The sequence below is a fragment of the Phaenicophaeus curvirostris genome, chromosome 1 (genome assembly GCF_032191515.1).
Source record: "Phaenicophaeus curvirostris isolate KB17595 chromosome 1, BPBGC_Pcur_1.0, whole genome shotgun sequence".
NCBI classification, from domain to species: Eukaryota; Metazoa; Chordata; class Aves; order Cuculiformes; family Cuculidae; genus Phaenicophaeus; species Phaenicophaeus curvirostris.
The window spans coordinates 194,400,260-194,426,977 of record NC_091392.1 but is presented as its reverse complement, the minus strand read 5'-3'; the positions used below and the strand labels follow the sequence as shown (position 1 = coordinate 194,426,977).

General features: G+C 45.8%; 1 protein-coding gene across 2 annotated transcripts in view; it reads left to right on the top strand.

Annotated features, from left to right (window-relative positions):
• The window catches only part of SLCO2B1 (solute carrier organic anion transporter family member 2B1), a 59,679-nt gene that overhangs the window by 23,266 nt on the left and 9,695 nt on the right, over positions 1-26,718 (top strand). For both annotated transcript variants that reach the window (XM_069883337.1, XM_069883338.1), the window contains exons 3-10: positions 496-633; positions 734-896; positions 2,180-2,407; positions 3,892-3,990; positions 6,506-6,636; positions 18,391-18,499; positions 24,537-24,701; positions 26,262-26,454. In XM_069883337.1, the coding sequence (XP_069739438.1) occupies positions 496-633; positions 734-896; positions 2,180-2,407; positions 3,892-3,990; positions 6,506-6,636; positions 18,391-18,499; positions 24,537-24,701; positions 26,262-26,454 (1,226 nt within the window). The remainder of the gene's footprint in view (positions 1-495; positions 634-733; positions 897-2,179; positions 2,408-3,891; positions 3,991-6,505; positions 6,637-18,390; positions 18,500-24,536; positions 24,702-26,261; positions 26,455-26,718) is intronic.

The following is a 26,718-nucleotide window of genomic DNA, read 5'->3' as shown; positions in this document are numbered from 1 at the left end:
AGTCTGAATTATACTCCCTGATTTTCTCCTGACTTTCTCTAAATAAGCTGCTTGTTATCGGAAGGGCTCATTCCTGTCTCGGAAAGGCTTGTTCCTGTCCCAGAAGGGCTCCTGCCAGCACCAGGGATGGCTGTCGGCCTCAGGCTCTGTGACAGCGGGAAGGCTGTGTGACCTTCCACTTCTGCTGCTGGATCCTGGGGTTAAGGCTAACACAAACAATCTCGAGTCAAATGCTCTCTTTGTCCAAAGGCACTTTGAGCTGAAGAAATTATACTCTTCTTACAAATACTAACCCTATTGTCATTTTTGGCAGAAGACTATTTAATGGCCCTGAACTAATTTCAGAAGACCACTGATAGCAGGAGCGAGGGTAATCTTTCAGAGGTTCACGGCCAAAGGTTCATGTTCAATAATTGCACCTTTGTGTAAGAGACACTCTTTGTTACATTGCAGCTCCCAATTATCATGCTTGATGCTCTCTTTTTGTGTTGGCAGTTCTTTGTTTTCTGCCATGGGCTCCTGCAGCTCTCCCAGCTCCTGGTCTCCGGGTACCTGAAGAGCTCCATCTCAACCATTGAGAGACGATACGGCCTCTCCAGCCAGACATCGGGGCTGCTGGCATCCTTCAATGAGGTGAAAACCAGCTTGATTCTCCTAGTCTACCTGGCTAATGCTCTTCCCATGCTCCTTTCATTCCCTTGTGAGACCTCTTGGTCTGTGTGTTCTGCTGCAGGTTGGAAACACATTGCTGATTGTCTTCATAAGTTACTTCGGGAGCAGAGTGCACAGACCCCGTTTCATCGGCTGCGGTGCCATCCTTGTCTCCTTAGCCGGGTTCCTCATGTCTCTCCCTCACTTCATAACCGGACCCTACGAGTATGACCGGTCTGTTGCCAGTAGGTACTCTAGAAACTTATTTTATGCCTCTCGGGACAGATAAAGGGAATCACCTTCCCTCGAGGGGTTGGGATGTGCAAAGATGTAGGTTGTCCACAAAGAATTTAAATTTTCTAAGAATGAAATCATCTCAGTCCTGAGAGGCAATAGCTGCAACCACAGGAAAGGACACAAAACCCATCAAAATGAAGGCAGTGCCTCTGATTCCATTTGTCTTCTGGACATCCATGGAGTAGACAAACACTAGGTATCAGGAAGGTCTTCCTTAGCCGTTGTAGCTCTCATCTCCCATGTGTTGAGCCAGGTTGTCTTCATGCACATGAACTGCTCCCTTATTTTCATAGCATAAATAAGATAAGGCCTCATGACCTCAGGAGCCCTTTAAGGGAAGGAAACAAGGGGTGCATGGAAGGAGCTTGATTTGACCCAGCAGGGCAACAGTGTGGGTGAAATGCCCTAATTTTACACCTGCCTTCTTGGGGGCATCGCACCTCTCTTCCCATGCCTAGCTAAGCTGTATTTGAGAGAATTATTTGGAATTTTCTCCCTGAAAGAAGGTGTAGGAATAAGAAGAGACAGAAAGGAGAAAAAGCAGTCTCTCATTACCTTCCTAAATCCTGCCACGACGCTCCAGCAAATCATTTAGAAACCTCCACTAAACAGCTTTTCTCTGGCTCATCAGAGAGCGCAGCTGCTTCACACAGCTGCAGTCTCCATAGGAAGACTAAATAGGTGGATAATTCATAGATGCAAACAGGGGTCAGGTGCTAATGACAGTTTGGAAACAATTAGCCATGCGTTTCAGGAGTGCTGGTGCAGGTGGCCCTGTGTCGAGCAGGCAGAGTTGCGTAAGATTTGGAGCATAACCGTGGAAATCCTGCTATAAACACCACCACCCCCTACCTCAGTATTTTAGGGAAGATAAGTGCTCTAGAATCAGCACTTTCACTTAGGCAGCTTTGTAATCCATTTCTGGATAAAATAAGTTCTCATTTCCTGAGTAGCTATTCACAAAATCTGTTCACTTACCTTGAATTGCAAGTTCAAAGGTCCTGGAATTGATCTCAGCTCTGCTTTTTCTGTGGAGGTGCCTTTTCATGGCATGTGCATCCATCATGCTGTGAACATCTGCACAGTAATGTTTGCACTTTCTTTGCATTTTATTCCAATGACGTTTCCCACCTGACATCTACTGAGTGCATATCTACGTGCTCGCTGCTATCTTAGAGAAGCTCTTTTTGCCAGACTGAGGCCCTTAAACCTGCTCCCCTTGTCCTTTCAGGCATGTTCAGCAATACCACTGATCTGTGCCAGCCTGGGGTGCCAGGGTCTCAGGGGAATCTCAGCGATGCCAGCTGCACCCCCCACGCTGCCAGAGAGAACCACGAGGTTCTCCTCGTCATGTTCATCGCCCAGGTGCTGCTGGGCATTGGCGGGGTCCCCATCCAACCCTTTGGGATCTCCTACATCGACGACTTTGCCAGTGAGAGGAACTCCCCCCTCTATTTGGGTAAGGCCAGGGCTGCTGTAGGAAGAGAGAAAAACAGAATTAGCCCTCTATAGCAGGGCCAGACAGTACTAATCTGCATTAATGAGGGCAGAACTGGGTGTATCCCTTCTGTTCTACCCAGTGCTAGGAAGGTTTCTGCAAAAATAGTTTGTCTGCTTCAAGAATAGACGAACTGCAGACAGACCAAGAGTGCTGGAAAACATGATTGAGAGGAGATGCTGGCATTTTTGGCCTGAGAATGATAAGCCAGAGAGGGACACAGTAAACATGTCCTCCTCAAAAAAGGCTTCAACAAGGAGAAGATGAATAATCTGATGTCCACATTAACTGCAGGCAGCTATAAGCTGAAGGTGCAGATACGAGGAGCGGCTGAGAGAGCTGGGGTTGTTTAGCCTGGAGAAGAGGAGGCTGAGGGGAGACCTCATTGCTCTCTATAACTACCTGAAAGGAGGTTGTAGAGAGGAGGAAGGTGGCCTCTTCTCCCAAGTGACAGGGGACAGGACAAGAGGGAATGGCCTCAAGCTCTGCCAGGGGAGATTTAGGCTGGACATTAGGAAAAAATTCTTCACAGAAAGGGTGATTGGGCACTGGCAGAGGCTGCCCAGGGAGGTGGTTGAGTCACCTTCCCTGGAGGTGTTTAAGGCACGGGTGGACGAGGTGCTAAGGGGCATGGTTTAGTGTTTGATAGGAATGGTTGGACTCGATGATCCGGTGGGTCTCTTGCAACCTGGTTATTCTATGATTCTATGATTCTATGATCGAGGCTTTGTTTATAGGGAAGATTATAGGAAGCTAAAAAAGTGGGGTCAATCATCTGGGAGGCAGGTAAGCACCCTTCAGCAGTGGAGATGCTGGAAAAAAGCTTGGGTACACGGCTGCAAGGGATGTCCCTGGGTGGTGGGATGGGGGTCCTTCTAGCCCTTTTCGAGCTGTTTTCTGTGACAGCCTATTGAAATGAATGGGATAGCAGGGGTGGTTCAAAACCAGGTCATTACTGTCAAGAAACTGGAAATACATATCAGATTTTGCTCTGGTAGATACTCCAGACCTCTGAACCATATTTGAAAGGATCAAGCGTTAAGATAGGAGTTCAATCTTATATGTGTTTAATTTTTTTATCAGTATTTCACACAGGAGAGTCTCCTAATATCTTACATCTCCTTAACCTTGTAAAAAACCTCTGCATTTCCTGTATTTCTTATGCCAAGGGGCACATCTTGTTCCTGGATGTATTTCAGTCTTTCTAGAAGGCTGAAAAAAAAAAAAAAGTGGCAGGGAAGATCTGAGTTTTGCAAAACTTTTCCTGTGAAGAGAGCATGGAAAGCATGGGGTTGTTATTCTTTGAAAGATGTGAGAGAAGAAAGTAAGGATACTGTGCAGGAGGCAGATGTGATGGACTGTGGTCCAGCACAGTCCTGCCAGAGGTGTCTCCTGTGGTCCCTTCCTGCAGGGTTAAGCCCCCCTCTGTTCTCTCCCCTCTACAGGGATCTTGTTCTCCGTGACCGTCATCGGGCCAGGGGTGGGCTTCATGCTGGGCTCTGCCATGCTGCGTTTTTACGTTGACATTGACAAAGTCACTGGAGGTGAGTGAATGTTCCCTCAGAGAGCTGCTCAGCACATTTAGTCCTGTGTCCCGTTTACTGAGCCAGTAGCAGTGCAGCCCCTTTCTGGGCATCCAGATGCCCAAGGGATGAGGTTGCAACCTGCAGGACCAGGTCTGGCTCCCTTTGTTTGCTGTCTACCTTGTTAAATCATTTTCGTCACCTGAGGATGCTCTGGGATTGGTTCCATCAGTGCTGAGGTGAATGCCCCAAATAAATGGCTCCTCCCCACCCAGCTCAGTGTCACACACACATCCACCGGGTTAAACTTCTCCCTGTGGCTGCTGGAACCCTATATTTTAATCACCTTTCACATCTGGGGATCCCTCACTCCTGGACTGCTTCCACATCTGATTAGACGGACGCACATCTACATTATGCTTTTAGAGAAGACATGATTTTCATTCTTCTCCAAATTTTCTGCCATACAGCAGCAACAACAGTGGGAGCATTTTGACCACCAGCCAGAAAAGTGGGAATGTGGAGGATGAGCAAAACCCAGAGAAAAATGTGAAAGGAAAAATAGAGGGAAGAGGGAGGAGAGAAAAGTTGGAGAACGGGTACCAGAACACTGAGACATGGAGAAGCGGAGGGAAGGGTAGGTAGGAGGAAGGTGAAAACAAGTAGAAGAGAACTGCTGGGTAGAGTAAGAGAGGAACATGAAAGGGGTCTCTTTTGAAGGTCTATCCCAAGCTGTGCTATCAAAGTGTTTGTAGTAATCTCCTTTTTGTCTGCTCTTGAAACCCAGCCTGGCAAACAAGAGGCTGTTTTCGAATTAATAACAGAGCAGACACATGTTGCACAGCTCTGCATATCCTCACATGAGGAAAAGGACGATGGACTTGCTCATTTGGGTGTTGACCAGACAGCATCAGGGCTGGAGCTGGATGAGCAGCAGGTGTTGATACTGCAGTTGCATTAGCCTTGGCAAATCCTTCCCAGTGCCTTTGGCTCAATCCTGGTCACTGACTTCACCAGACTTTTTTTCACCTGGACATTGTCACTACATATAGTTATGATATTTGCAGCACAAGACTCTAGTCTTGACATTGCCTCCTCTTGTGAGGCGACATCCAAGCTTATTGCTGCAGCTGTCCATCCTCCTCAGTGGGTGAACCTTGGTGAGGTGTCTGGAGTCTTGCTTTACCTGCCTCTGAATGGTGAAGAAACAGGATTAGGGTGTGCTGTCTCCCTGCACACACTGGTGCTTGGTTCTTCTAAGCCATCTTCTGCAGCTGAGCATTGAATGAGAAACATGCCTCTGATGCCGTAATTGGACAACACCCAGTTGTAGAGATATCTTCAGCCTAAAGATGTCTTCGGCCTACTAGGAAAAGCTAGCAAGCTGTGGCCGCTTAATGCTAAATCTAATTTAACCTTATGTTTTCCTTGGAAAAAAAAATGTTTATTCAGGAAGGGATTTTAAACTCCAGTTTGCTAAATACATCATTCAGGGAGAAGATTATCATATTTCTTTGACCTATGACTTGTTAGTTCCAGAGTCGAGAGATTAGAATTGGCAGTATCTGCAGTACAGAAATCCAGTAAACTGATCGCAGTTTTAATTGCACATGCACACACGCCCCAATGAAATAGCTCAGTTATGTTAAACCACACAGTTAAAGAAGAGGTTTTTGGAAGGACTCATTTCCTGGGATTGCTCATGAATCCTATCTAACCACAGGTATCCTTTTTTTCTGTAGAATTATCTCTTGGGTCAGATTCTCCCAGTTGTGAATTTGCATTCTGGCTTCTGTGTAACCCATTTTATTTCTGCCAAGTACCCTCCCCACAGAAAGTACTATCTTTGGCAGGGTGCCCCGAGAATGACAGGAGAGGAGGCTGGGTGAACTGAATGAAGACAGACAGGAGAAAGGGATATAATCCTTATTAAAGCATTTTTAAAGATCAGTTTTTGTTGGTCAAGCTGCAAATCAGGGACTGGCTGTTGGACCAGACTGGTAGGATCCAAGTTCTGTTGTGAAGACGAGATGCTTTTGTGGGTAGCCAGACTGTAAAGAAATAAACTAGTGCTCTTGGATGCTGAAAGGTAATTGTAGTCAACTCCATTTTAATCTTAAGAAAGGATTTTTCCTTCTTTATTGATAAGCATCATGACATAATCCATTTGAATGAGTATTTCCAAGCTTTTTCACAAGATGGGTATCCATTCTCTGAAACAGCTGTAATGAGGATGCTTTCCTTTGCCTTTTGAGTTCTATGTCATACCCGTTCCAGTTACCTGCATCCAAAGGGCTGAGTAGATTTTTAGTCACTGTGGTGGCAATGAATAATGAAATGTGATTTAGCACCATGGGATAAGTGAGGTGCAAATGCTGCTCATACCCCAAAACTGATGGTCACCAGGATGAAAGCCGTCACTTTGGAGCATGCTGCCATGTGGGATAACTGGGGCCACCCATCACTATCCCTTTGGTGCACTGGAATCCCTCTATTCACCTTTGATTTAACGCCCATTTCTCCACTTGTGTTGCAGAAGAAGTCCAGCTCACAAACAAAGACCCACGGTGGGTTGGAGCCTGGTGGCTTGGTTTCCTGGTCGCAGCCAGTCTGGTGGCCCTCTCTGCAGTGCCTTATTTCTTCTTCCCACGGGAAATGCCAAAAGAGGTAGGAGAGGTGCTGCAGATTGCCCTTTTGGCATTACACACAAATACCTTATTTATATGGACGTTCCTCTCTCCCTGCCTGCATCAGCTGCTGCGTCCCTGGGAATCACAGCTGTGGAAGTGGTTATGCGATTTGTAGCTGCATCCCAAAGTCAAATGTGAGCTAGTTTTGCTCTCGTCTCCTGTGTCTGAGGTCCTTGTATGATAACCAGATGCTTAGTGAAACCTAGCAAGGTGCAAACAGCTTAATGGATGTGGCAGTTTCCTTGATAGGGCACTGAAACAGCACCCGTGTGTTGATTCCTCTGCACAGGAACAAATAGCACTAGGCAAGCCCTCTGTGGATTGAGGTTCTTCTCACAGCCACCCTTTCTACCTCACCTGGAGATGGGATTCCTTGCCTTCCCTAGGGAAGAGATGTTCCTGCTCTTTCTGCTACAGCTTTTTTGGGAGCTGGTGGGAGGTTCTGTACCAACAGCCCTTATTTACCTTTGGGAAGAACCACGTGTTCCCTGTGAGGAAAACAGTCCCAGTTCGTATGAATTATGAATAATGCATGAGGAGCCTTTCCTTAGAAGTGGGTTGTACCCACTGCGTTTGGGTGCGTTTGAAATACTGAGGCTGGAGGATGCTTTGTCTCATTTCCACTGCAAAAGTCCCCTTTCACTGCTCACTGTCTATGGGACTCAGGGTTACCTGCTGCTCTAGCATCAAACTTCACCCATGATATCTTCTCACTGCAGCCTCTTTGCTGGCCAAAAGGATTTTAGATGCTTTCCAGACCCTGAACACCTTCACTCTGTAAAGTCCTCAAAGGTAAATGGCAGGGAAAAACATCTAACAGCCTGAATCTGTTATTGCAAGCCAGACTGATGTCTATCTTCCTGCAGCTGACTTGGGTGATGCTTGTCCCTGGCTCTTGCTGGAGCCTGCTAGTGAGACAGTACTTTACTCTGTGTTTACCACCAGGGGTTTTACTTCTCCAGAGTCCTCTTGAGTACTTCACTGCTCACGCCAAGATGCAAAACAGCTTTCAAGCTTCCCACATGCTTCGCTGGCTGTGGGTCATGGTTTTCTGGCAACCAGCATGTTGTGAGGAATAATACAAACCAAATTGTTCTTTTAGAGGAGTCATCACACTGTAGTTTTGCATATTATTGAAGTTGCTGGGACGCTCTTAGTAGGTGAAATTACACTCATCTCAATGTCTTGGCCAAACTCTAGCCGGTGTAAATGTTTTTCACGTATATTTTACCTTGAGGCAGCATCAAAACTTTCTTGTCCAAACAAGTCCATGCATTGTCTGGTGCAGGATGATTCTTCATTTCTCTTGCACCTGCCTGAATTTCCACATGAATGAGTGATTCTTAGGGAGATTTGGGGTTCGTCTACCTGGAAAAATGTGATCTATTCTATCAGTTACACTTCTGGGTTATATATGCTGTCAGGTTTACAAAGGTGCTATGGTCCTGCGAGGTAATGTGGTGGAAACTGCTCAGTGCTTTGCAGGGTGAGGGTGATACAGAATGCAATATGCCTGATTTATTCTCCTGAAGCTTGGTTCACTTTAAAGTCATTACAGATGATCTATATTAGCAGAACCTGCTCGGTGTGCAAGGGCAGGACACTACATCTTAGGGGAAAGGCTCTTTATTAGGGATGATGGGAGTATTCATTTCATAAATGGCTCTTGAGACAAAATAATGTACTTCAAACTAAAGTAACTGTACTTTTTTTTTTGCAAATGCTGCACTTTAATCAGTCTGAGCAGTTTTGAAGAGTTGAAGAAAGGATTGGCTGGATATTGATTTAAAAAAAGAGCAGGAAGATTTCACCCTGCTCCACTGGTTGATATCTGTAGGGAATGCTCCCATGTGGCTGAGTAAAGAGATGACAACATTCTGACCCCTTGTAGGACAGGAGGTGCCAGGGCCAGCTGAGACCATTGGTTGGGCTTGTCCCATCCCCAGGGGTCATCAGCACCACCAGCAGCAGGAATGGGCCCTGCTTTAAAAAAAGTCTCAGGTGATTTTCTGTTGGTACAGCAGAAAAAAAGTACCATTTTGTCTTCCTTCCCCTTGGAATAAATCATTGTTCAGCTAAAAGTATAAGCATAATCACTTTTCTGTCAGAAAGGGCAGCTTCCTTTCCAATAAGCTGGAGGCAGCAGCATCTCTAAGGCCATGGAATTACTGCACCCAACGTTGAACTTGCTAGAGCCATGGTTCCCCTTCAAAAGCCAGGGATATATTGCAAAACAGTTGCTAAGACATGCAATACTGGAAGGAAATGTGTGTCTCCAGACATGAAGTTCAGTGCTGGTGTAGCATTGACTCCAATTGTACCTTCCTCTGCCCCAGTCAGAGCCTCTGCTCTTCCATGATACGGTGGGACCTGCAGTGACTCATGCTGTGGCTTTAGGGTTGCTTCGAGGTTTCTTCTCACTGCCCAGTGCAAAGTTATTGTTTCTTCTTGGTTTTTTCCATGTTTTGGGATAGAGAGAGGGACTGCAGCGAGGAAAGGTGGGATCCCAATGGTAGCTTCTTGTCTGGGCTCTGCAACACGAAGCCCCATCACCAACACACTGCAGATGGGGAGGGAGGGATGGAATCAGCATAGAGTTTTGTAGACTCGGAGTTAACCAAGAACAGACATTGTGATAACATTTGGGTAAATCCTGTCTAAGTACAGCTGCATCTTCAAAGATGATCGGCATTTCCTTGCCTGCCTTTGGTATCAGGGTTTCTGACTGTCCAAAGCAGGGAAAAAAACAACCCTACCACCAGCAGAGCAACCATAAGCTGCAATTATTTGAAACATCAGCTGGGCTTTTGCACCATGCTTGTAAAGCCCCAGTGATACCATGAAAAAAGCCAAACTCAATAATCAATGCCAATTTGATTATTAAGTAGGTATCCTTTAATGTGATGTCAGGCACAGGAATAATTCCACCTAATGTGTGCAACTATTGAGGCTGGTTACATGACTTTTACACTGGCTAAACATACATATCCATATAGATTCCAAGAAATACATTACATATTCATTATTTTTCTGAGAACTCGTTATCATAGTTTATCACCCACTCTTCTAGGCACACCACAGTTTCTCTGTGGTCTTCAGAAGCCTCTGGTGGTCTTTGTCTTATCTCCTTCATCACTGTGTCCTCTTGGAAGCTCAGGTCTGTTCTTTACTTCTTGCAGAATTGTCCTTTTTCCTTTTAGCCAGCCTGGCTTTGGTGGCTTGGAGCATCAGTCAGGGATAAGTTTCTTTAAGATACACAATACTTGATTTGTTGCTTGTTTCAGCTGGTAAACAAGCTGAACTCCTGTTACAATCACATGCTTTCTAACTGCAAGCTGGCCAAGATTTATTGCTGAAGCTAATTCATTCCCTTATCATAATGATTTATTCCTTCCTCCAGTAGCATGTTATCTGAGCCACGGCAAATGCCTCTAGACATGTCAACCATAATAACACAAGGGGGAAAAAGGCACAGATCTGGTCCAGGTGGAAACTGGTGGTGACTGGCATTCTGCAGGGGTCAGTAATGGGACTGGTGTTGTTTAACATCTTCCGCAGACATGGACAGTGTGATTGAGGGCACCCTCAACAATTTGCCAATGACACCAAGCTGTGTGATGCAGTTGGAATGCTTGAGGGAAGAGTTGTCATCCAGAAGGGCCTTGGCAGGCTTGAAAGGTGGGCCAGTGTGATTCTCATGAAGTTCAAAAAGGCCAAGTGCAAGATCCTGCACCTGGGTGAGGGCAATCCCTATCACAGTTACAGGCTGGGTGGGGAATGGATTGAGAGTAGTCCTGAGGAGAAGGATTTGGAGGTATTGGTGGGTGAGAAGCTCAACAAGAGCCAGCAATGTGTGCTTGCAGCCCAGAAAGCCAACCATGTCCTGGACTGCATCAAAAGCAGCGTGGACAGCAGGTTGAGGGAGGTGACTCTGCCCCTCTACTCTGCGGTCGTGAGACCTCACTTGGACTACTGTCCCCAGCTCTGGAATCCTCAACAGAGGAAGGACATGGACCTGTTGGAACAAGTCCACAGGAGGGCCACAAAGATTATCAGGGCGCGGGAGCGCTTCTCATACAAGGACAGGCTGAGAGTTGGGCTTGTCTAGCCTAGAGAAGAGAAGGCTCTGGGGACATATGATTGCACTCTTCCAGTATTTAAAGGGGTCCTATAGGAAAGCTGGGGAGGGGCTCTTAATCAGGGAATGCAGTGATAGGACAAGGGGTAATGGTTTTAAGCTGAAAAAGGGGAGATTTAGACTAGACTTGAAGAAAAAATTTTTACTGAGAGGGTGGTGAGGCACTGGCACAGGTTGCCCAGGGAACGTGTGGATGCCCACTCCCTGGAGGTGTTCAAGGCCAGGCTGGATGGGGCCTTGGGCAGCCTGGTCTAGTGGAATGTGTCCCTGCCCACAGCAGGGAGTTGAAACTGGATGATCTTTAAGGTCCCTTCCAACCCAAACCATTCTATGATTCTATGATTCTATGATTCTATGAACTGCTCTGTACACAGAAGCAGCTGAGATGGTTCTGCATCACCAGCTGTGGGACTTCATTTCTGGAGGTCAAAAAGGAATTTCAGGTGCCCCAGGCCAGGCCACTTTGTGTCTGCAGACCCCTGGGACCACACATGCCTCAGTAGATGATGAGGCTGCCTGGAAATAAAGTGTCCACACCAAGTTGTGGATGTGTTTCCCTGCTGCAAAGTCCAACAAACAAAATCACAGCAGCAACAACTGGCTCATGGCTCAGTCCTTCTTGCTGCCCAAAGTGATATTTCTCCTCTGATTCTCATCCTAACTTCATTTTCCATTCTTTCTCCTGCCTCACTCTGTAGAACTCATCTGACCCTGTGGTGGTTTCTCCAGACCAAGGACCACCCTACTCAATGGCATCATCCAGCAAACACTAACAGCACAGCCCTCTGCCTATTTGGAGGCTTACCTGCCTATTTGGAGGCTTACATGCCTCCTCCCATCAGTCAAAACAGATCTGCATTATTTGTTCTACAACCACAGTTCAACTTCACCTTTATTTTATAGCTTCTTTTTTAAAAAAAAATTCCTGGAATGACTTTTGCACTTAATGTTCACATTAATGATAGTGAGCATTCGCTCTTTTGATCTTTTGATCATCAGCCTGTCACTCCAGACCTGGAGCATTTTTATTTCTCTATTTTGAAACTTGTCCATAAATTTTGAGTACCAAAGTATTGTGAATGATCCTGTTTGAGGAACGATCACAGCAAAGCTATAAAGTTGTCATCATCTCAGGCAGGAGATGAGATGCGGAGGCTGTGACTGGATGAACTGTTTCCAGTCAAGACCAGTTTTTCCTGCCTTCATGAGTTTGAAATATTTCTCAGGGTTGTGTCCTGAATTGTGGGGAACTACAGCGTTTTAAGCATTTTCCAGAGCAGCCAGAGTTCAGCTCATGCTTCACCATCTGTTGCTGGTGATGTTATATATCTCAATCCAGGCAGTTGTGTTCTGCTGAAGACTTTACCTGTATTTTCGCTTGGGCACAGTGTCTGTCTGTCTTGCAGGCTTTGTGGCTATTGCCACTATTGCAGCTGATAAAGCACTCCCTCGGTCCCTGCAGCTCTGCAGGCACGTCAAAAGGGCTTGAAAAGGGTAAAGGAGATCTCAGAGGCACCTTTTAAACAAAAGCAGGAGCACTGCCCTTGCTCAGCATTCTTTGTGTGCAAGATCTGTCTTGTACACCCTATTATCTCCTGGTTCAGATTTCATACTGTGACACTCCAAAGTCATGTAAAACATCTCCCAAATGCCATACAAAGGGGGTGAGTGACACTTCCCTGACAAAGCACATGTCATCTGCAAACAGATGCCTCATGAGAAAGCTCAGATGGATTTTATGGAAATTGAGTCTACATGTCCGGGTCATGTCCAAGCCCTGGCATCTCTAGTTCACAGTCATGCAATCCCTTCGGGATCTGAGTCCATCTCATCAGTGCTTTCCTCCCAGCTTCACCATCAGGTGGTTTCAGAAACCTATTTCCCAGCATATTGCAAAACTTAGTATAATCTCCAGTCTAAAGTTTAGCCTTTAGTTTGTTGTTCTGCTCCTAATTCTGATTAAATATTTTTTCCTACTCATTGCCATATTGGTGTGGTTGTAGAAAGCCTTTCTTTTGGGGGGGTGAGGAAGGCTAGACAGTCCTTTGCTGCCAAAGAACTTCTGCATCCCAGCAGCCTTGCTCTTCACCCATCCCAACCACAAGCTGGTTTTCCCACTGTTGCACTGGTCTGAATCTGGTCTCCAGTGGTGGTGTAGCAGAGTCTGCGCTTCTCCAGCTCTTCTGGAAACACCGTCTGCAGTTCTTCCTCGCATCACACTTATGTCTTCCGTGGCTGCACCATATGTTTATGCAGAGATAGTCCTAGAGCAATTTGTCATTCTCCTCCTCTCATTTCCAGCATTTCCAGCTGTGCAATAGAAATTATTTTTAAACCCTAAGTGCATGGCTGTGCCCTTTGCACTAAGTTTGGTTTGGTTTCTGTTATTTCAGCCTTCTAATTGCCTACTTTTTCCTGTGTGGTGTCCTGGCCCTCTCTGTATAGACAATCCCCACCTTTCTTCTCCTCTGCACATTGAGTAGCACGTCATCTCACTATGCCAAAGGGATTACTGAAAATATTAGCTGGGACTTCTGCATCAAACCACCAGGGAAGCCACCAGCACATCCCAGCAGGAAGTATCCCTCTGGAATGCTTTGTTGTCTTTCTACTGTTTAGCCATGTTGTGTTTACTCTCCTAATTTTCACGTTCTCCAGTTTAGCTAATGGTTTCCCATTTGGTGCCGCACATTCTGCCTTGTTTAGGTCTGTAGATAATAGACCTGCTACGTTGTGTTTGTTTATTTATTTAATCACGGATGTTGTTGAGGAGAGAGAACAGGCTGCTAATCTTCATCAGCCCCTAACCCAAGGTACCCATCCACCTGGAGGACATTTGGGTGCCAACCAGAAGTGATGGGCAGGATGATGCCTTTTTCATATTTGATCCTTCTTCATCTCAAAGCTTCATACATGGCACTTCAACTGGGAGAAGTTCAGAAATGAGATGGAAATAAACTATGTTTCTTCCTTTGTGTTAATAACAGGAGAGGTGGAAAGGGCACAGTCATGTCCGTGGAATGGGACAGAGAGGCTGGGAGATTAAACCCTTTGCAGAACAGAGGAGGTGGATTTTCAGGGGTGTTTCATGGTGAGGTTGGGGGGATGTAAATTGTGGGAGTGCTTGGGTTGTGCAGTGATGACACAGCTCTGTTGTGGCCTAGCAAAGTGCATCTGATGTGATTTTTACACTGGGATTTGGACAATGTGTCCCCCGTCATCTACAATGTCTCCGGGTTTTACTTTCAATTATCCTGCAGATAAGAGAGGAGGAGGGGAATGCCAAGCTGGACACATAGCTCCATTTTCAAGGAGATGTACATGGAAGAGCAGAGCATTAAGAAGTCACACCCCCATATCTGAGGACAAAACCCATCTGTCTGGGCAGTGCCGCAAAACAAGGAGTGGGGAGAGCCAGCAACTTTAGGGTCACAACGTGCATACTAGATTGACATTTTTTGTCCCAAAAAACACCTGGTGCATGATGGTGGGAGGAGGCTGTAAGCATGGGGGAACCTTGAAGCATATGTGTTTGAGTCCTAGCTACGCGTGTCCTTCTCCAATGTTTGGGTGTTGCTGTTCCTGCTGGAGGTGATGTTGCTTTGGCAAAAGAAGGTTTGTGGCGAGCAGAAGCTCCTGCAGGTAAAATGCAGCCAGTACCACTCCTGCCCTGTCCCAGTGGTGCCTCCTGCATGTTGATGCTACTCTTGGCTACATCACAGGGTAGTACCAGCATGTTTGAGCCTGTAAGGAGCCTTCTGCCCTGTGTCAGGGTTGTTGGGGACTTCCCAACCCATGGAGGGTGTTTACAGGGTGCAAACAGCTGACAGTTCTGTCTGGTCTTGGCTCCAGGGGTCCCAGCGGACATCCCAGGTCCAGTGTGGTGGGATGGTGCTGGGGCAGCAACTTGATCCTTCTGTGCAAGCAGAGGCATTGTGCAACAGTGCTGAGGAAGTGAAAAATAACTTCTCCAGTTTCTGTCTTGGGACAGATTTATTCAAATCCTCCCACATCTATTCAGCAGTGACCTGGTGTGCTTCCAGTACACGCGAAAAGCTGAAATGAAAATAACTGATGGGGATCTCTCTGAAACGGCTGCTTCAATTTGGGTTATCAGTTAGTAGGGAAAGGTTAAAGAGCAAATACAGGGAAATCTAAGTCTTTGTCTAGAAATCTTTGCTTCTGGGGCTGTGATGCTCTGAGGCTGCCTCTTTAAAGCTTCTAAAGCACCAGCAAAGCCAGTCTAGAAACACACGGCATTATCTGGGTAACAATTGGGGGCCAAATACCAGGGCATGGTGGTACCACTGGCATCTTACAGGAACAGGCTGGTCTCTACATTTGGATTTTCCCAAGGGAGCTTTGAAGACAGGTGCAAACAGCAGCTAAAAATAATCGTCCCATTTCACATGAGCAAGGTGCCTGTCACTTCAGGAAATAGGGTCCCTGGTGGGGCCCACACTTGCTGGAAGAGGCATAATGAAGTGTTTGTATGGAGCATGACCTTGTCAGGAGAAAAATAATTCTTTTTAAAGCCATGAGGTTTTACATTTTGTTTGTTTTACATGAAAATAACTTCTCTGACCTTATTTTTCACTGAGCCATGATTGCCAGGTCCTGCACAGCCAGAGGAAAGCTCTGCAGAAGGCTCAAATTAAGTGAGGAAAACCTCTTTGTCACAGAATAGGTAATTTATTCCTTTTTCCAGTTGAATAAAAACAGACTACTGGGCACCTCTGGCTGCCCTTCTTACAGGTGCAATAGCAGGTAGGTGAAGACAGGGACTCCTGCATTTGCCAGGAACCCAGCTTGTGGGCAAGCTGCCTTCATTTGCCTTTCCTGCGAAGCACGTCCGTGTCTCAGCCCTGCTCAGTCATACCTTATTCATGTTCATGCAGGGAAACAGGGGCTTTCCCCAGGCTGAAGTCAGGTTAGGGATGCTCTTCCTAGTGCAAAGCATGGGGCAACTTCATCCTGCTTCCTCAAAAACCAGTCTGCCTCCTCCCCTCCATGGGGCTAGAAGTGACAGCAATAGATAAAATCCCGTTGCAAAACCATGAGCTGCAAAAAGAGCCCATTCACTGTGCGCTGGGAAACAGAGTCCTCTAAGGAATCATCCTGAAAAATTTTGCAAGTTGTTTTCCACATTTTTTTGTTTTGGCATGAGGCTGGTGTAGTGCTTGAGCAACCAGCCCATGTTATTGCATCTAGCAACTCCAGCCTGCCAAACCACCCGCTTAAAACGTCCCACAACAGCAGCAGAGCATCATCAGTAGGGCTTGAGGATTTCCAACAGTAAAGTCAGCTTTGCTCACCGCCCTTCTCACAGCAAACAGGCAGGATTGGTGCTGGTCCCTCTGCAGCTTGCTTCCCTGGTGTGCGAATATGCCTGCTTCACCCTAGAGAAATATATTTCCTGATGTTTCCAGGCAGCAAAAAAATATATCAGGGGGCCAAGTTAGAGTGGGAAAGAGGAGTTTTCCTCCTCCTTGAGGGTTTTGCTCCATGTGCAGACAGTAGCTGCTCCTCAGGTGGGTGCTAAGCCTGCAGATGTGCACAGGAATGTCCTGTTTGCAAGGGTCACGCTCATGCAGAGGCTTCCCTGACTGGGGAATTTGGGACTTTTTTTTCCTTTTCCAAATGTGCAGACAGTGCCTGGCAGGCTGTTACCTCTCTAAAGTACAAACAGCTGGGAGCTGAGAAAGCCACAGTCAGTAACAGCTTGAATGTATTTTTGGAAAACACTGCAGTTTTAGAGCAGATAGAAGAGACCCTGTAACCCAATTGAAAAGTGAAAGGAAACTGGATTTTATCTTTACATTTGAAAAATGTATTAAAACCCAAGCTCTACCAATAAAAACCATGAGAGGAGTTTTATCGCTTTTGCCTTACAGAGGCTTCTCAAAAAGGGAGTGTGGCATTCACAGAGCAGGAGAATTTGACCTCTCTGATGTTTAATGATAAGTTTCAGATTAAAAGGAGAAGAGATCACTTAGCCAAAGAACTGTCTGGTTTTTTTCTGTGAATTAAGAGCATCTAATTTCTGTTGAATGAACTCATTTGTCCAACTCATATTAAATTTGTGTCAAGAGTTGCAACAGCGCCATTGCTGAGCTGATGTGGAATGTCAGAGACGGGGCTGCTGGCTGTGTCCTTTTGGATAAAACTATGCTGTGTTTTTCCATGAAAACCGCACTCCCGCTGAACACTTTCTGCTATTACACATATATAGTAGCACGTCTAATCTAATTAATGCCCTCCACGCAGTGATCCCCCTAAAAGCCTGCAGAACAGGGAATAGGATGCACATACAAGAAATCCTCCCCCTATTTGACCTCTTGCTTGCTGATGGGACAGTTGCCTCGGACATGCAGTCGTCTAATAAGGCTGGACTGGACCTTAAGTGATCCAAGCCATAAAACTTCTGCCTCTTGTCTTCAGCCAGCACGTCTTTGCTTGTGAATGGTGGCAGCCTAACACAGGGGGTAGGTCGTGCAGGCACCTGGGTTAGTGTCCTGCGGAGCTGTAAGCACCAGCTGAGGATAAACTGTGCAGAAACACCTGGACCCGTCTGACCTCCAGCTGTAAAGTGATGTTCTCCTGAACAGAGAAGGAAGAAGGGGAGGCAGATGCAAGACCTGTCCTCTTCCACAGACCAGGATGGGAGAGGATGTGCTGCTGTTCAGTGGGAGAGAGAAGATTAAAAAAAAAATATCAAAAGCATTAAAGTGAGTAGGAGTTGCTAGAATTCAATGGAGGTTTCAGGAGCAGAAGAAGAGTGGAAAAGGGCTGGGAGAGGTGAGGGGTCTGTGGCTGCTCCCCATGCCCTCGCATATCTCCCTGCTGCACGTGGCTCTTGGTTTATGAGGTGAAAAATGTTTTGCCTCCATCCCAAATCTCCTCCTTACCTGGATCTTTTCCTCCTACTTTTGCTGCCAGCTCTTCCTGCTGGCAGCATGGGCAAAGGTACCAGCACAGCAGATTGTTAGGGTACACATGGAGGCGCAGGGGAAATACTCATCCTCTGTCCAAACCTACTTTAGATGAAGGTCTAACTATGTTGCTCCTTGGATTCCTGTGCCTGCTTCCCCTGCATGCGGTGTCAAACCAGACTCTCTGGGGAAGAAAAGTATCTCCCTAAGAGAATCCATCTTTCCTGAAACAAAGGCTTACACACTAAGCACACAGTATGCTGGACCTGGATAATGGCTCAGCTCAGTATTTGTGAATTTTGATTTATTACTGTTGGGGAAACTGGAGGAAGTTGGCTTTCACCTCTATAACACAGATTTCTGTGTGGATGCTATGAGCCCCATCAGAGACCCAGTGGACGGGCATGGAGTAACCACCACACATCAAAAGCTGGAGGACGCCTGCCTGGTGGTGGCTGCACATTTCCCGCTGGACATGGCCAATGCTGGCCAAGCCCAGAAACTTTGCCAGCTCTGCCTGCCAGAAGCACGGCCTGCTGTCTGTCGTGATTTGGGAGAGAGATTTTGCTTTCTCTCAGCAACACACCCGTGAAAATGGTCAAGTTCAGTGGAAATTTTGACATAGTCAGTATGGTGACAGCCCTGTCTCATCTGTCCCCAGGTGGCAAGTGGGAAGGAGAGCGACTGCAAGAAGTGTGAGCATATGCTCAGCCAGCTCAGATCAAGATCTGAACACATGCAGAACCTCTCTCTAACCAAGTTCATCAAAAGTAAGTGTATGCATCCCCTGCCTCCCATTTGGATGGGATTTCTCTACTTGCAGAAGCACACATCCTGGCAATGGGCAATACAATGGGTTGCAATGCTGATAAGAAAAAGGGATGTTCCTCCCTGTGCTCAGCCTCATGCACAGATAAGCCTCAAGATGCAGCTTTATGGTTCTTGTCCTGTTCAGGTGACAGGACAAGAGGGAATGGCCTCAAGCTCCACCAGGGGAGGTTTAGGCTGAACACTAGGAAAAAGTTTTTCACAGAAAGGGTCATTGGGCACTGGAATAGGCTGCCCAGGGAGGTGGTTGAGTCACCTTCCCTGGAGGTGTTTAAGGCACGGGTGGACGAGGTGCCAAGGGGCATAGTTTAGTGTTCGATAGGAATGGTTGGACTCGATGATCCGATGGGTCTCTTCCAACCTGGTTATTCTATGATTCTATGCTATGGGCAGTGGGAAAAGGAGAGCAAAACCTCATCAGAGCTCAAAGCCAAGCAGGAAAGACAGATGCAAGCTGTGAGTCCTGAGCAGAGCCATGAGGAAGGGAAAGAGCTCCCCAGTTAGAGGGGTTTTGCAGTTTGGGTGCATCTGGCTGCTTTTGCTCAGCTTTCAGATCACAGCAGGAATCAGACCCCAAGTAGCAGTGGCAGCTCTTCATCCCCAAAAGCTTCCTCAGACCCCCCTCTTTAAAGGCTGGTGGCAATATCCGGGCCAGGCTGCACTCCCTGGCTCACTGAGGGTGGCCAGGACTGCGTGGAGCCATGGTCTGAGCAATTAAAATCAGATGCATGTTTGTATAGGGTGATCTTAATCCAGTGCAATTAGCTTGTTTAGAAATGAGTAGGCTCTTTGTGCTGAAGGGAGTCAGCTGGGCTTTAGTGCGTGGAGGCTACTGCTGAGGGTTGTTTTGTTTGAAAGAAATATTCTCCACTTTGGCAATTCCTTAAGAAAAGTGACCCTCTGAAGTCAGTCCATGTCAGCGTCCTCCATATTTCCTGAATATTATGCCTGTAATTTATTGCAAGTTCTCTGTTTTATTAAAGTCAATGCAGGGCAGGCACAGCCAGACCAGCGTGGGGAGATATTTCTTCTGCTAGATGCACCATTTACTCACTAGCCTAATGCCAAATTAGAGGAGCAAGTCAGGGGTTTAATCCCCAGCTGACCTTGTTGCACTGTCATTTAAAAAACCTGCATGATGGAAGCTATGCACAGGAACAGATTTATAGCACTCAGATGGAATTTTCACACTGACACTGCTCTTTGCCTCTGAAAGATGAATAAAAATTAGCTCCCTTCTCCTGGGTTAAAAGCCAAGGCAATATCTTACCTCTGCTTGAGCTGCAGGATTGGCTTGGTATCTGCATTGGGGCTGCTGTTGTCAGAGCTGTGGGAGCTGCGCTAATAAAGTCATTATTTCTGAGAATTTATCCCCTAAAGCCCACTCCTGAAAAAAATGATGTGTCTGTTTTTGCCAGGAGAGCAATCTTGCTGAAATGACTGGGCTTTCTAATATAAAACCCTTTTTAGAGTCAGAAACTAGGTGGTAGCTAATGTGTGATGGTGTAGATGGAGACAGTTTTTGGTGAAGTCTAAAAACTTCAGTGCTAGCCCAACCACAGGTCAGTAGAAAGACAATTTTACCCCCCATTTTGAGATTCTCCTGCTTATTTTGTTTCCCCTTTGTGTCACCAAGCATTCTTTCCTCTCTATTTTTACTGTTCTTTTGTATATGATAGTTTATGAAAACAGCTTTTGGAGATTTTCCAGGCTGAATCGTCTCGTAATTTTATACATTCAGTTGTTTAAAAGAGAGACAGAATGAGACATGTGATGGAGAAATGCTGTAGTGCAGACTTGTCCCTGTACCACGTTCTTATTGAGCCTTTTCTACACCACACTCCAGTACAAAACAATGACCCAGCTCCTGAGGAGAGAGGTCCCACTTTGCTGGGCTTAGAGGGCCAAAACTGATGGGACTGTGCTCTGAAATCATTGAAACTTTTCTCATTGTATCTAATATCTCTGCACACAGCATGAGGAGCAGGAGACCACTCTGCAGAAAGGGAGGAGATAGGCATTTAGGGGATGGGCAGTGCCAATCCACCAGCAGAAATTACACAAACAGATTCCTGTAGTGTTTTCTAAGAGAAATAGCAAGCTGTGTATTAATCAAGTCTTACGCTCACAGCTTTTCACTGCTTGTAAAAAATACATTTGTTTTATGGGCAGAGGGCTAAGCTTTATGCTGGGGATGTCTGTTGGCAAGAAGTGGCTTGGACCTCATCTGCTTGCTGGTCTATCTGCATCTCAAGGGGAGCTTTTGGGGCTGCTTCTTGAGCAGAACAGGACTGAAGAGTGCCTTTAAAGGTTCATAATTTTCTTAAGGGCTTGGCAGAGGCCAACCTTAAATTACTAAGCTGACATGGAGGAGAAAGATGTTCAGAAATGCTGTTTAGTCACTTATTTCAGCTTAAATGATGCAAAATGAAGCATGATTATTGAGAAGGAAATGCATTTTGTCATTTGTTATGTTGCTTCAGTGCACATGGAAATAACTGAGAGGAAAATAAGGCTTGTGGGACTTTTCACGATTTACTTTATTTGGAGCAAAATGAGGATGGGTCAGAGCCCACCCCATTCTCTGTTTCTCTGGAAGCCACTGAGCTTTAGATCTTTCTGGGGCAAGGTGTGATGAGCAGAAAGCAGATTGAAAACCTCTGGGAACTCTACCTCAAGGACAGGAAGAGCTTTTCCATCCATAATCAGCAATAACAGGATGGAGCTGTGTACAGGATAAATACTCAGGCAAAGCACTGGGGGTATTTCCAGACAATGAGGTCAATTCTCCAAGGAGGGAGCAGGCTCCACTCGCTGGAGATACTCTGAAGTAGGGAAGTCAAAGCACTGTGGGGAAGGATCTTGGCTCTTGCACAAATGTTCTGCGTGACATTGGGTTGCACTCTACTCCTTGTACTTACAAAGTGCTCCTTTTGCAGGCACTGGACCTTCAAAAGGTAATCAAGAAAGTAGGATTTAGCTACCTTGAAGTAATTTCCACTGCTAATTTCTAGGCTTCTGTTGAAAACACCTGGGAGGATGTGCAGTTTTTTCTGCACAGATTGCAAATTAATCCATTAAAAGTGATCTTCAAAGCAATTAACACACAGGGCTTGTAACTTGTTTGTTTCTTTATGGTGCCTAAAGATGGTTTCAAAGGTATTTCATTATTATTTTTAAATTTCCACTTGTTTTTTATATCTAACCAGCTTCCTCTCAAATTAGTAATGTGATGTTGAATGCAGAGTATGACAATCTTGCTGTCTCCCACCATTAAGTGGGAGATCTGCTTTATGAGTGTGATCTGAGGTTGCAAAGGGGATGTAGTTTGATTGAAAAGAACTCTACGGAAAAGAAATCTTTGTGGTCGAAATTCCCACAACCTCCCACAAAAGGCTGGGTTAGGTCTCAGGAGATCTTTCAATAAGAAAGTTGAGGTTTCATATTTGCAGTGTGTCTGAGATACAGCAATATGTAAACTAGGCAGGAATCTGCCTTCAAAAAGCAAGATCTGTATTGATATCTAAGAGCAAAATCACCTCTGCTCTTTGGGGTTCACCTTTGTCTAGCACAGAGATACCATCGCAGCTCACTCCCTCTCTAGTTGACTGCTAGCTTCCCAACTCTTCAGCGTGTCAGTATTTTGGGATTTTCAAATGTGCCTTGGAGGCTTGGACTCTCTCTAGTGCCCTGAATTTGCTGCTCCTCAATGTCTTTAGCTGTTTACCTGACTCTGATAGCAAAGTGCTGAGCTGCAGAGGCAAAACTCCCATCAGTGAGAGCTTTGCCTTTGTACATGGGGGACCCTCTCACATCCAGAGAGGGACCTTTTCTCTTCACATAACTTTTTAGGACAGCTAAAACAAATACACAGCTTGGGGCAACTCGCAGACAAACACCAGATAGTTGTCCCTGCTGCAGCCTCCTCTGTGCTGAAGCAGATATAAAGATCGTCCCAATTGTTTGTGAGCTGCTAAGAATTAACACCATTAATTTATGGCAGGCTCTTGCGTTAATCCTCTCTGTTAATTCCTTATCTCTGCTTCAGCATATTGGCTTTCAGAGCCCTCATCTGGGAAACTCATCATCTGTTTGTCTGGAAGTTGCCCTTATGCACGCCCTTTGCTTTTGTGCTGCAAAGCTGGACAAAGAGCACGAGGAAAAGCCATGGTTCAGGGGGAGGCATGAGCAGAAAGTGGGCTTGGGTTGTGCGTGAAAGAGAAATTGCTTTAGGCTGGAGAACTGCAGCTGGTGGGTGTCAGCATCAGGCATCCTGATTCCTGCAGCGCTGGGAGCAGAGCAGCTGTCTTTGCTGAGCAGGCTGAAGATCTTTTTCTCAAGCAGAGTAAGGGTTTAGCCACAGGGGAATTTACTGGAGTGTTTCATTCCTGTAATCAATCCCCACATTTTTATGACTGAAACAAAAAGGACAGTGAAATTGCAACTGCAGCAAACAAATAAATTAACTTTTAATGACTTCACAGCTACTTTCATATTGGTTCTGGAATCATAGAATCATAGAATAGTCAGAGTTGAGAGGGACCTTAAAGATCATCTAGTTCCAGCCCCCCTGCCATGGGCAGGGACATCCCACTAGATCAGGCTGCCCAAAGCCCCTTCCAACCTGGCCTGGGGATTCTAGCAGGAGCCCTTCCAGAAAGCTTCAGAGAAAAGAACCGAGGCTGTGCTTACTCAAGCCATGTGTGTTTGGAATGACCCCTCTAATCACTGGATGCTGCAACCCTCAGCTCATGGCTGGCTGGGGAAAGACATGCAGATTTCAGTCTTGTTCTCAGCCGTGCCAGGTACAGTTCACCCATTGAAGGCAGAGACGTAGATGGTATATAGAGGCTCATCTGAGGCTGAAAAAATATCACAGAGCCACTTGCCTTTCTCCTAAGTCATCCTACGACCCTGGTAGCTCTGAAGAAAAGCTCTGCAGGAGGTATCGCTGTAGAAGAGAGCAGATTTTTCCTCTACATTAGCAGATATGCAGGGCTGCTTGAGCCCATCACCCAAGTATTGATGAGAGTTATCAATTTTGTGGGGTCAATATACTTCATTTAGAGTTTACTTAAGAAGCATTTCTTTACTGAGAGGATGGTCAAACATGGGACAGGCTTCCTGTAGATGTAGTTGATGCCCCAAGCCTGTCAGTGTTTAAGAGGAATTTGGACAGTGGCCTTGACAGCGTGCTTTAACTTTTGATCAGCCCTGAAGTAGTCAGGCAGTCCGCCTAGATGATTGTTGTAGGTCCCTTCCAACTGAAAATATTCTACTCTACTCTACTCTACTCTACTCTACTCTACTCTACTCTACTCTACTCTACTGATGCTGATGCCACCGATAGTTTCCCATCGTGCTGGCAAACACCCTTTATACACTGGCTGTGTGCTCATGTGTTTAGAGCAGTTCCCAGTCTCGACTGCATGGGCTTCAGGGGAAATTATGCATGACCAGCCTTAGCAGCAAATCAAAAGGATTAACAGATATGCAGGTGAGCTCTGCAGGGATGGGTGGGACATGTTCAGAGAGGAGTTGCTATCTTCTGATATTCACTTTGAGGCTGCATCTGAAAACCCTACTGTTTTTGCTTCATCTTTGTCAACAACTAACTTCTGCCATTGATTCACCCATCCCATAGCTGGTTTCTGAGGCAGATGGGATCAGGGACTGTTACATTCTTTCTCTCACCCTATTTTGCAGTTTTCCAGTGTTTAATTATTACAATGTCCTGATGCTTCATCCTGACTCTTTTAATATCCAAATTGTTACACAATCAAGCCCTGAAATGATAAACCATGAAAGCACACATTCTGCCTCTTTGTAAATGAAACATTCAGAAGAGCTTGCCACTCCTAAAGAGTTAATTCTGCACAAAAAAATTGCAGGAAGATTTAAGGTTTTGCCACTTTCCATAGATTAACGTTTTGCCGTATGCCTCCTCTGTATGCAACAGATTTCCCCTTCTCCTTTCAGATTTTCCCATGATCCTGTTGAGGAACCTGCGTCATCCTGTCTACCTGCTGGTGGTGTTGGCTCAGGTCAACCTCTCTGCCATGGTTGCTGGTTTAGCAACGTTCATGGGGAAATTCCTGGAGAGACAGTTCTCCCTCACAGCATCCTTCGCTAACATGATCATCGGTAAGTGCTGCTGTCAAGGCTTGCCAGCCTTTGAGCATCACTCAGAAAATAATCTAGCGATTACTCAGAAGCACCTTTCCCTCTGGAGCCGGTCTCCTTCCATTTCCTACAGACAGACACAGCACAAGGTTGTTGCCCATACAATTTCTCACCTACTCTCTACCTTCCATCCTTTACACTGCAGCCTGAGCTTGCTAGAACAATATCTTTTAAGATTTGGAGAGATGTTTTTTATCTAAAGTTGTTCGCTATAATCAAGGAGAGGAGGCCAACTGATTGCATCAAGGGAGCAAAGAAACATCAGATATGAATTGTGTATGTTTTTGTGGTAGGGATTACTTTACACTGATCATTGGGTAAAGGGTCTTTAAAAAAGTAGACAGTAAATAAAATTAAAAACTGCAGAAATGTTTGCATGCATTTTGAAGACACTTTGTGGCATGAGACCAGTTAGGCTGGTGTCATCATGTCTAAACTCTTCAAAATGTTTGTTATAGGTAGACTAATTGCTTGTGACAATTGGGCTAATTGCTTGCAGTGGGTATTGTTAGGAAGAAAAGGAATAGGTGTTACGCAGGATATGTGATCATGAGGTTAGACTGGGTTTGCTTGTATTGTAATATCCAGAATGTCCTCTTCAAGGCTGAGGTCTCCCTGTGCAAGCTTCTCATGGCAATAAAAATAGGAAGAATAAAGCCCTACTCTTATAAACAGAAAGCACAGAGGTCTAGATACAGAAGCATTTTAAATGTGGTTTTGAACAAATAGCATGCACTGTCAGAGAAAGAGCCTTCTGAAGTCTGCAACAAATAAATCAGAAGAAAGTGAGCAGAACGGACTGGCAAAACCCATCAACTCAGGCTAAATACAGGAAGAAAGGTTAAATGCTGAAGCAGTGGTGTCCTCCGCTGATGCTCCCAGGCTTGTTTTACCCACTCTGCTAAAGATTTGCACCGTATCTCTTGTTCGAATTTATCTATCTTTTGTTCCCAGCAACTGAATCTTGCTTTCCTTTTTCTGTGAGATCAAAAAGCTTTCTGTAGTTAGAAATCCCTCCCTTGTGGGGTTATTCATGGGCAATCTCCCTGTTGTTTCTTTGTTGAATTAAACAAATTACCCTTCTTTGGTGTTAGTTTTCTTAGTTTTGCAAGACTCCGAGTCTGTCATGGAAACCTTCACAGTTTTGTAATGATGGCAACAGAAGTGGGCACATTACTGCAATACGCAGAAATTAAATATCCTCTCTATTTCATTGACATTTTCTCCTGTCCACACTGAAAAAAACCCCACATTTGCTGGATTAAGCATAGATTTTCACTGATCTCTACATCTTCCATGCACAGATCCAGCAGACAGCCAGTTTGCTGTGGGATGCTGCTGTTCTTGCAAAAGTGCTGCTTTCATTATCCCACTAGCCCCTGCAAAAAAACTTGGTCCTCTCCAGATCACTGATGCTGAAAAACAGGAATCCAACAACAAATCCTTTGGGCCTTCTCTAGAATGAAGGACTGATATGGCTCAGAGGATGGAAAACAGGGTAACTGACCTGTCTTTCCCCAGGTGCTGTGAACATTCCTGGAGCAATGGTTGGGATCGTGGTGGGGGGTGCCATCCTGAAGAGGTTCCAGATGTCCCTGAGGCAATGCAGCGCCATGTGCATCCTTGGCATGTTCCTCTGCCTGCTTGTGGCTTTCCCTCTCCTCTTCCTCGGCTGCCCCACGCAGAAGGTCGCAGGTGTTACCTACGGCGAAAGGTACTGACAGCTCCAGCTACTCTGGACTTGGGCAGGACATTCCCCCCATCCCCAGCTGCACTTCTCAGGGTGGTGGTGGAAGTTAATATCTAGAAATGGGTTTATTTCCTCATAAGAAACAGTTAACAGTGATAGAATAAGGCTAGAAAATAATGCTTTTGTGAATAAACACCAAATCTGAAAGTGTGGCATGTTACTCTCATGTGAATAATTTGGGCAGAGGCCAGCCCAGAGATCATACCTTCAAAGCCGTGGCTGCTTCCC